The 10,570-nt window shown below is 40.5% G+C and overlaps 1 protein-coding gene across 2 annotated transcripts in view; it reads left to right on the plus strand.

Moving 5' to 3' along the window:
* PIGN (phosphatidylinositol glycan anchor biosynthesis class N) overlaps window positions 1–10,570 on the plus strand; it is a 99,972-nt gene that overhangs the window by 28,578 nt on the left and 60,824 nt on the right. For both annotated transcript variants that reach the window (XM_005423850.3, XM_031059293.1), the window contains exons 6-8: window positions 2,125–2,249; window positions 3,476–3,606; window positions 8,241–8,357. In XM_005423850.3, the coding sequence (XP_005423907.1) occupies window positions 2,125–2,249; window positions 3,476–3,606; window positions 8,241–8,357 (373 nt within the window). The remainder of the gene's footprint in view (window positions 1–2,124; window positions 2,250–3,475; window positions 3,607–8,240; window positions 8,358–10,570) is intronic.

Genomic DNA, 10,570 nt, shown 5'->3' on the forward strand with positions numbered 1-10,570 from the left:
CAGCCTCTTAGTTGATTACTGCTTTCCTGAAACTTCTTGGTGAGATTGAGCTTGCATATACAGTGGAGGCAATATTACTGAATAGAGGAAATAAAAGGGAAGCAAGAATAAAAAAGAGTGAGACAGGAAGATAGTTAAAATAGAGTGATGGGCTGGAAACTAGTGTTGAGTAGAAGTAGGACTCAAGTTTTGTGAACACGGAGTACCAAAAAGAAGAGGCCTTTAGCAGGCTGTAAAGAGATACAAGGATACTTCTGTACAAATAGTTCAGCGACATCCAGAGCAAGGTGAAGTGTTTTTTTGCCCTAGGTATGTTTGGTGCCTGCTTGCCAACTCACCACCAATCCAGGCAAGCCTCCTGTTGTTTTTTGGGATTTTTTTTCAGTAAAGCATTTTTGTTCAAATGTCATGGGATAAAGTTTGCTGTTTGCTCTGGGAAGAGACATCACATCTTAGATTGCACTCATCTTCCTTTTGTCTTCTTGTTTGTAATTGGCCAGAATTTGGGCATACTTTTCTGGCTGCTGTTGCTCTGGCTTATGAGGTGGTTGGGACTGTGAAAGTGGGATGCTTTTGGTGTATCCTGGGACTTGTCTGGTGGGAGAGGAGAAGCTCAGGCCTTGCTTTCCTCTGAATGATTTCTTTTGCTTAATCATTCTGTGATAGAAAAACATACGCCTTCTAATATTGATCTACATTTTAAGATTTAATTTTGGGAGTTTTCCTGTTTGTCCTGTTTGGGAGTTTTGTCCTGTTTCCTGTTTTGATAAGCTTTGTTTTGATTTCCTTTTATTTAATTAAAATTAAGGAAACAGTTTTATTGTATGCTGCAAATTTCTGGTGTGCTCTGGAAAGCTTCTTCAGCCTGTGGTCAAATATGTGCAGGTGGACGGATCTCTGTGGGAAATGAAAATCTCCTTAAAAATAATTACATTGCTATTTAATGTAATCGGATTTTGTCCCTGTATCTTTATTTAAAATATCTCTGGACTTTGGTCATGATTTTGTTTGGACAAGAGCTGAAGCTGAGAGCTTGCAAATATTAGTCCATGTGGCTTGTGTATACTCAGGGAGTTAGAAAAGTGGAATTGCATACTGCCATGGTTTCCTGGCACAGCTCACTGTGATATCCTTGCTGCCACTTTGGTCTTCCTCTGTGTACACTGACTTTTGTTTATACAAGGCATGAGCTTTAGATTTTAAGAGCTCCATCACTGTCACAGCTGCGTGGTGGACTGCCCGGTCTTCAGTGGCAGAAATGCTTCCGTGCCTCTACCAGCATTTTCCCTGGACCTCTTGCGTGAAGTTCAGAGACACTCTCACTTATGTTAGTGTACTGAAAGGTTCTCTAGATGCCTTTTTGAACTAAGACCCTCCCCGACATTGTTTCTTTGGGCAGTGCTGTTACTAAGGAGCTGATGCAGGAATAGCTGTCTGCCTGCATTTTGCATTGCTGCAGCGTGGCTGGTCTAACATAGAATAGCCCTGTCAAGACTCATTCAGTCCAAGGGGAAAATTCTCCCCTGGCATCTGCCTCAGGGATGCTTAAGTAGGACATGTGCAAGGCAGATGTATGTTCTGTAGTTCATGTATTTGCAAAGCATGTCATGTTTTGTTCTGTTTCATTGAGTTTCTGCAAACAAATTGTAGCTTGGTATCTCAGTCCTGCAGAACCTGCTTCCAAAGCAAGAATATTTGAGACCTTTGCTTCCGATTTAAATTCAGTAATTCAATAGAAATGTAAAGCCATAAGTGGCACTCAAGAGTGGTTCATCAGTTTGTTTATACAGGAGGCATAGAAGGGATGATTTTTTTTGCCTATGCAAATTAAAAAAAACCCCCTGTACAAAACCAAAATAAACCAACAAATAAAAACCCAACAAAAAAAGCCCAACAAAAGAACACTTCAACATAAATGTTGTCTTAGATAAGCAGGAATTTGGACTGACCTTACTGATAGTAGTTGTCCTCCAAGCTGTAAATTGGGAAGTCATTATTTTTCCTCTTTTTAATCTAATAACTGCAAGCATTTTGACATGGAAACAGCAGTGTTTTACTTCTAGTAAGATGCTTATCTTCTTCCATTTTGCTCAGATTAATTTATTAATGGCTTATTCCATACAGAGCTTCTTTAATTCTTCCAGAAACAATCAAACATTGTTCTCTGCACTGAATGAAGAAAAGGTGGTTCTGTTCCTGCATTTGCTAGGCATAGACACCAATGGACATGCTCATCGGCCAAACTCAAGGTAATTGAGACATTAAGCATATCTTTCTTACTAGTTTTAAATGCATATAGTGACTTTTTTAAGAGTGCAATTTGTCAAGCCAGAAACAAGAGTTGTAGTATTGGGGGTCGCATATGTTACCATGATCACCTATGTTCTTAACGTTTGGAGTTTTGTTTTTTATGGTCCCATGTGTAGAAATGACAGATTTTTGCTTTATACTTTATGTCAGGTTATATTACTGTATTCAAGTCTGATTTTTAGCAATTTTCTTAGTTGCAGCCAACACATAATCTAGAGGATATGTAGGAAATGCAGTTTTAAATATAAAATGGATCCAGTTTTCAGATACCCGACTGCTGAAGTGATATCATTGAGTTTATAGACAACAGTAAGCTCAGCAATAATGGCAAATTCTGGCATTATGTTTTGGCTTTTTTGTTACACTTAAAAAAAGAGCAGAGTTTAGATTAACAGTTCTTGTCACCAATTCGTCTTGAAGTGTTATTCTGTGTGAACTTTCTTTTAATTTCTTCACATCCTGCTTTGCAGGATTTTATGTCTTTCTCTTGATCCTTGCATACTTTTAAAATTCTCTGATTTCCTGCATCATTATAAAGTTCATACTTGATGTTTAATGCTCATTTATTATGATTTTTTTACAGAGTTTTTAAAGTGACTTTAGCAACAGATAGGAAATTGTCTGAAAGTCAGTCATGCTCAATCACTTATTCTAAAATACAAAATTTTTAACAAAATACAAAATTTTTGTTTAGCTTCTATTCCAGGAAACTAGGATCTGTCCTGATCTATAAATCATCTCAAAACACTGACTGCCTGGTGAGATGTTTCTTTGCCATTTAGTTACCAGCTTAAATTTTTGCAACTTACAGTTAAGGTGTTTGAGTTTTCCAGAATTCCTTAGTTTTGGCATTCTGCTTAACTTGCTTGGCAGCTGTGAGTAGTAAAATTATAGTGTTATATCAAGGACAGGACAGATTTGAAGTATAAATCCATTTGAAACTGTGGTTTCAGTAATCTTCAAACTGTGCTGCAACGATTTAATATCTCAGTAAGACTCAGAGGAGGAGAGATTTTACATCTAGGAAGCCTTTTGTTAGCTTGATGTTCATTTGAGATTAAAGCTTCCTATACTCAAAGGGCTGGGCTTTATGGCTATGGATAAGTTGCTTTATACCAAGTGTGAGAGCCACCTGGAATGTAACGTTTTTTTCCTATTTTTCAAGGGAGTACCAGGAGAATATTAAACAAGTTGATGAGGGTGTGAAAGAAATTGCTTCATTGATTGACAATTTCTATGGAAATGATGGAAAGACTGCATTTATTTTGACTTCTGACCATGGAATGACAGATTGGGGTGAGTCTTTAAATATTGAGTCAGTTGAGTTTATGGGCATCTGGTATGTGATTAGAGAGCTCTGTGCCATGAGAAGCTTTGGAACCCCTGCTTTGATTTGGTATCCTAAGTGTTGCTTGTGTATGAAAATCCATGCAAATTGCTGTGACAGCTGCATTCCATGTCTGGACAAAAAAAGACACTAAGTTAAAGCTTAATTTCCTCACTGGCTGCTAGTAGGAATAGAAAGATTGCTGCAGAAAACCACCTTAGGCAGGAGATAGTGTTATTTGGCTGCCAGCAGCAAATTTGGTTTTGTTTCAGCCCATCTGGGAGATAGAGGTCTCACTTTGGTGCTCTAAAGCACCTGGAAAAGGTGGGAAGTCTGTCCAGGAGTTGGTGAAAAACTGTACAGAGAGATTTTGGGAGGGTGCCGAATCTTTTTGCTTATTTTGGCCTTTTAAGCACAACAGAAAGGAGGGGACTGCTCTGTGATCTTTCTAGAGGAGGCTGGTGCTGGAGACAGGTGAAAGAGCTGAGAGTACAGAGCAGAGAGTGAGGCTGGGCCAACCTTGATACCCACAGAGGAGACTTGTGAAGGGTATGGCCACAGTGGCCAAATGCTTTGAGGGCAGATGAGAAAAGTTTGAGGTGCTAAGTTCATTTAGGCATTTTTCCCTAATTCTTTCTTCTTTCAAGAATCTTAAGAACACTCCTGTCCTTGTGTGCAGCCAGTGAAAATGATAAGTCTCTCTTCCAATGCTGTGTGTTTGCAGCTACTAATATGACACTTTTGAAGCAGGGCTGCTCCAGGCATGGTCATGGCAAAACAGCAGTCAGCATGTTACTCTCTGTGTGAAATCCTAAAGTTGTTCAATTGAGGAGATGCAGATTTTTTCTGTCATCAGAGATAACAAAATATTTGTATATTTTTCCAATCAACCTAATTACCGTCTGTTTATTTGCAAAACAGTCCATTTTGAGTAATATTTACTGTTGAGCCGACTGCCACTTGCAATAAAATTTTAATTCTGCTGTATTTTTCCTATATGTTTCAAGAAATGATTTCTTTCTTTTTTTAAAGAAGGGGTGTGTGTATATATATTTTTATATATATGATCATAGGGATCTCAGGAGGTCCAGCCACCTGCTCAAGGCAGGATTAGCTTTCAAATCAGACACAGATGCTAGGGCTTATCAGCAGGGCCCTTAAAATGTCAAAGGGATGGAGCCTATGCAATCATTTTGGGCAGCCTGCTCTGCTGCTTGCCTGCCCTCATGGAGGGGGAAAGGTTTTCTTTATCTGCAATCTGAACTTCCTTTTTGTCAAATTATACCTGTTCTGTCATGCTCCCACCGTGCACCACAGTGACACTCCAGCTTCATTCTCTCTGAGGCCCCCTCACATTGGGGCGCAGGCAGGCTGCTCTGCTGTGTTCTCCCCAAAACTATTTCTTCTCCAGGCTGAGCAAGTCCCAGTCCCTCAGTATTGGAATAAAATCCCAATATTACCAGGTGGAATGTGCCTGGGCTTGTCTGGCCCTCGCTGCTTGACCAAAGGCAGCAGCCATGGTGTTTCACCTCAGAGACACCTTTGGTTAGTTGTATGTTGCAGCTAGGCTCTTGGAACAAGTCCAGGCAACAGGAACTCAGGCTCGACCTGTGATGGAGAAGCTTTAGGCGAGGCAAAGAGGAAAAGGAGATGGATCCGGCTAGGGGGTCATAATCCAGAGTTTTTTCCTGGGCATGCAGGCCTCTGAATGTTGCGACAGCTCCAACCGAATAGCAACCGCATGGTCCCGTGTCTTTTTAAGCTCGGGGAAAGGGGGAGGGTAAGGGGTAGGTGAGCTACCAACCAGGTAGGAGGGGAGGAAGCTCAGGAGACAAATGACACTTGGATGACCCAATTGTCCCCAGGACTGAGAGGCATCTTTTGAACTTCACCTATCAGACAACGGCCTTGCTGACCTTCTGAGATTGATGGACAGCTCTCAGCAGGAGGCGGGGAGAGAGGGGAAGGATTACTACACCTGGGAGGAACTGGGAAAGCTAAGACAGGACATTGCTTCACACTGTAACACCTCAGCTGCTTCTCACAGGGCAAGTGCTCCTCACTGAAATCATTCCAGATGATGGGTGTCTTTCCAGTACCAAAGGAACCCAAAGCTGGATCCAGGGTCTAGAGGTTGTCTCACAGATACTGAATAGAGAACAGTCCTTTCCCTGTACCATGCTCCTGTTAACAGTGCCTGCAGTGCTGTTGGCCTTCCTTGCTGCCAGAGTGAGCTGCAGGCGTGTTCTCATTATGCACTGGATCCTTTGGAGGGGAATAAAAGGTGTTAGGAGTAACTTCTTCAGGCTTTGAGAACCACTGGTCTGTCATAGTTTTCTGTCGTCTCTTTCCGTCTTGAAGGAAAAGCTTGATTATGTGCCAGAAGTGTTAATAACTTTGAAGTTGACTTTAGTGATTCTGAGAGCAAGCCCAGAGGTTCTGTTCAGGCCCATTGTGAGCTGTCTGAAGAATAGTTCAGGAGTTTTAATTTGAGATGGTTGGTACTATCAGGCCCTGCTGCAGCCTTTCAGTGGTTATTTGCAGAATGGGAGGTGTGCTGGTTTTAAAACAAATTAAACATTGGAAGGATGGGGGGGCCTATTAGGGTAAAGAATAGGATCTGACTTATACAAGATCAAAGACATTGTGGTTGCTGGCAAAAGCCAATGATGTCACTTGCTTTCTCAGTCTGACCCCATGATTTTGCTTTAAATTGATGTAAAATGGAACTGCTGACCACCAACGCAGGGCATTCCATACCCACCCTCACCTTGGCCTCTTGTTCCTGCTACCATCCTGGCACAAGTACCTGTGCTGGTCTATGGAACAGACAACTAAACAACAGCACCCTTTTCCCCCTGTAGGGGGATAGAATATAAGAAAAATAAAGAGTGTAGAAAGTAATCTTACCCTTAAGGAGTTGCAGCTGGGCCAATTATCAAAGATTAGGAACCGGCCTAACTTTAACAGGCCACAGCTGTAACCAGTGAGAAGAAGATTGCTATAAAAGAGTGGGGTGGCTGGTTGAGAAGGGAACTGCAGTCAGTTGGCTCCTTTGTGAAGAAAAGAGTCAGTGCTCTGAGGAGCTGCCCATGAGAAACACCACGAAGGTATGAAACTCTTGTGATAGGAGATAACAGTATGGAACCCCTGCAATAAGATGACAACATCCCCCCTTTTCCCTGAAAAGGTCTATTTGGAAAGTGCTTGAGGTGGAGCCTGGAACTGACCCAGCTGAAAAGAATTATTTTTCTTCCCCTCTTGTTATTCAGATCAGAACTGAAACAGTTCTTTATAACAGGGAGGGAGTGGGTACAGCTGCCTCTCTCAGCTCTATCTGTCTTAAAGTATTCATAGAGGCAGAATCTCAGTGAAATGCTGATGGAGCTGGTGGCTTGGCTAAATTTGCCTCCTGCAGTAATAAGAATATAACTGATATAAGAAATAGTCCGTGATCTGTGGAAAATACAGGAAGTGCTCTCTCCATAAGCGCTTTTTCCACAAGTTCTTCAACGAACAGCAGTTGTTGCTGTTTTTTGAGCCCAGAGAGTGCCCACCAAGAAACATCAGAAATCTAATTCGCAGACCAGTGTGTTCTTAGGCTTTAGCCTGTTTAAAGTAAGCAAAGTTGACTCTTCATCTGTGCCACAGTGATTGTTTTAGGGACAGAATTAGGTATGCTGTTGGGAATAGCCTTGAGGTTGCACAACAGTATGCTTTGTCTGTCCTTTGTATTTATTAAAATTTATAGACAGGGAAGAGCATGTGTCTGTGCAAATATAAGGCAAATGTGTAATATTGTAGACCATACAGGGACCCACATAGGGTTTGTATAACAAAGTCCTTCCCTTTGAGGCTGAGTTCTCTCACTGCTCTGGTACCTCACCCACTGGGTTCAATGACCAGTGTTTCTTTCAAGCTTGTGTGGCTCCCGCTTTAGTCAACTGCTGCTGAGATGTCATAGTTTTCAACCTTCCTGCTTTTGGTGGCTGATATGTTAAGCTGGAGGGAATCTGTTTCCCCAGGGAAGAAAGTAATGTTTTATCAGTTTTTAAGGAATGTGCTACTAGACTCTAAAACCTTAAAAATTAACTTCAATCACTGTTGGAAAGATGACAGTTGCAATGCTTATTGCTTCTTGGTTTTGAAATGGAAGTCTAATTCTTATTCAGAGGTCAGTTCTATGTGATTTTTTTTCACATGTGCCTAATATTACTGAAATCAGGCATTCTTGGTTTCACTCAGATGCTCAGGATAAGCGCATGTACATGTTTTGAGCTGGTAACTCCTCCATATGTTGAGGCTTTAAAAAATATTATGGCTTTATTTCCTGTATGTTAAAAATTTGAGGTTTTAATATAAAAAGTTCTATTTATTTAGTCTTGACTTAACTGATACTGATTTCCCAAGTTGAAACTTGAATTTAGCCCTTATTGTTAGTGACATAAAAATAAGCTATGAAGTTGGAATAGGTTGTCTGTAGCAGGCTTTTAGTATGTCTGTATCAAGAGCTTAGTATATGTGTGCATATTTTTATTGCATGTAGATTTTTGTTTTTACAGCACGTCTAACGTTTCTATTTTTCTTGTTTGGTGTATCTTAGGATCCCATGGAGCTGGTCATCCCTCAGAAACTTTAACACCGCTGATTGTTTGGGGTGCTGGGGTAAATTACCCACAGAAAGTTACAACCCAGTTCTTTGAAGACAATTTTTTGAAAGGTAGGTGAAATAGAAGACTTAAGTGAAAGATTCTGGTGGAAACTGAGATGTTTTTAACAATTACACCTGTTGAGCTTCACTAACTTCTGTTCCATTTCAGAAAGTGTGATTTGCTTTGTGTGATGTGTAAGGAAAAGGTGACAGGGTATGCCTAAGCAAGCTACTGCAAAATTGGGTAGATAACATCAGTCAGTTTTCTTTTCTAATCATAGAATTGAAGACTTTCTCTCTTTGTTGACAGGAAGCTATTTGTGCTCCTAAAACTTCATTCCTTAGGGAATGAAGGAGACTTAATTTTTAACTCCCAGATGTTGAATCTATTAGTACAGAAACATAAGTTGACAAGTTCAAAGACTCCTTTCTAACTTCACAGCACAACCCTGTGGACATTCTAGGGGCTGTCTTGTCTCATTTGCATATCCTTGCAGCTGTTGTGCAAACGTAAACAGCTTTTCTTAATGAAAAACTGTGATTCTTCACTGTTATTTTTCCCTTTTCTAATTTAAGAGAAAACATTTTTTTTAAATAATGAGTTTTTATTATTTCACATACATAATGCAATAAACACTGTTTTACTGAAATATCAGTGGGGTTAGAGAGTCTTTAACACAGAATTAACTTATTCAAGCTCTTCCTCTTTCATGTGCCCCATTCTTGTAGCCTGCTCTGTTTCTTAAGATGCCTTCAGTCTTGGGTTGTTGCTCATGATCAATGAGGTAATGACTTCCTATTTTATTGGATTGTTTGTCAAGGTACATTAGAGAAAACAGACACAAATTACTTCAGCCCTGAGGTTTCAACTCCGCCCTGCTCTCAAGAAGGTATTTGGTAACAGTTTAGGTCATTTCAGAAACAGTGCTAACATTTCACTCTTTGTGCCTATCTGCTGCTATAAAACAATGATATCTGTGATAAAATTGAAAATGAGTTGTAGGAAAAAAGAGAAAACGGAATAAAACAACTGATTTTGGTGTCAGTGATGGCTGATCTGCTAGACTTTTAAGGACATTTGATATCTAAGGGTTGATCTGTAATAGCTGAATTTTACATCTGTCAATTTCCTTGATTCTCAGCAGCTTTAGTGCAGGCCTCAGCATTTGACTTCAAGTCATGATGAAAATTATGCAAGAGATTTCAAAAAAGATGAGCATTGAGCTGACTCCCAGGTGGCACAACAGGGAAAGCTATATGGCCCTCATCTGTTAGGCAATGTGTATTTACTTAGAGGATGACATTTGTCTGCACCCTGCTGTGCCTGCTTCATATTTTCCTTCTGATGGTTAAAAAAACTAGCAAACCAAATAACCACACAAAAAAACCAAGCACACCAGAGCAAACATCAGAAACTCCTCCATTCATTTTTTAGCAGCTTTACATCTGTCAAGCATGTTATTACTTTGTTTAGACACTTAACCTTACAGGTTCTTAATTGGCAGGGATAATCTCCATTGGAGATACTCTGAGTATCTTGGGAGTTTGAATTTCTGTTTGAGTAATAAGTATCTTCTTAAAAAGGGACTGTTCTCTCTACGGTAGTACATCTGAGCTTCTAGTAGGTTACGTAGCTTAGAAGTAAAGAGAAAATTGTTGAAATGGAACTTGGCACTTGCACAGGTCAATACAGTTCAGCTACTCCATTGTTACAATCCCAGATATTTTCACAAAGGTAACATAGAAAAGCTGTTTAAAAGAGTTCTCTTGAAATGTTCTTTGAATCTCTTTCCTGCTCCATACAGCTGTGTGAAGGGGAGGAGGGTGTTTTCAAGACTGCTGTGTCACTGCTGTATGCAGGTGTCAGGCTTACATTTCTAGTTGCATGCTCCAATGTTCAAGTTCTTTCATCTATTGACAATCCTTTCTAATTTCTCCAAGTGTTTATGGAAATATTGACAGAACATTTCTAATGCTGACAAACTTCTTATGATCTGTTCAGTGCAAGCAGGCTGTAGGCAGCTCAGTGAATTGTCTTCTCATTGTTGCCATGGAGGGTTCATACCCCCAAAGGCAGTGCCAACAGGCAGGACTTAGCCTGTCCAGTTTGTCACAGAGACATGAATGTGTTCCTTGGATGGCCAGAAGGGCACAGAGTCTGCTCTGGGTTGGCAGCCTTCTCCTCATCAGTTTCGTCACCTGTGCTCTGCCTTCCCTCAGGCCTGCTCTTGGAAAGATTTGTTATGGCAGCCTTGCATCCTGTGGGCGACATTACCCATTTG

The sequence above is a fragment of the Geospiza fortis genome, unplaced genomic scaffold, assembly GCF_000277835.1.
Source record: "Geospiza fortis unplaced genomic scaffold, GeoFor_1.0 scaffold58, whole genome shotgun sequence".
NCBI lineage: Eukaryota > Metazoa > Chordata > Aves > Passeriformes > Thraupidae > Geospiza > Geospiza fortis.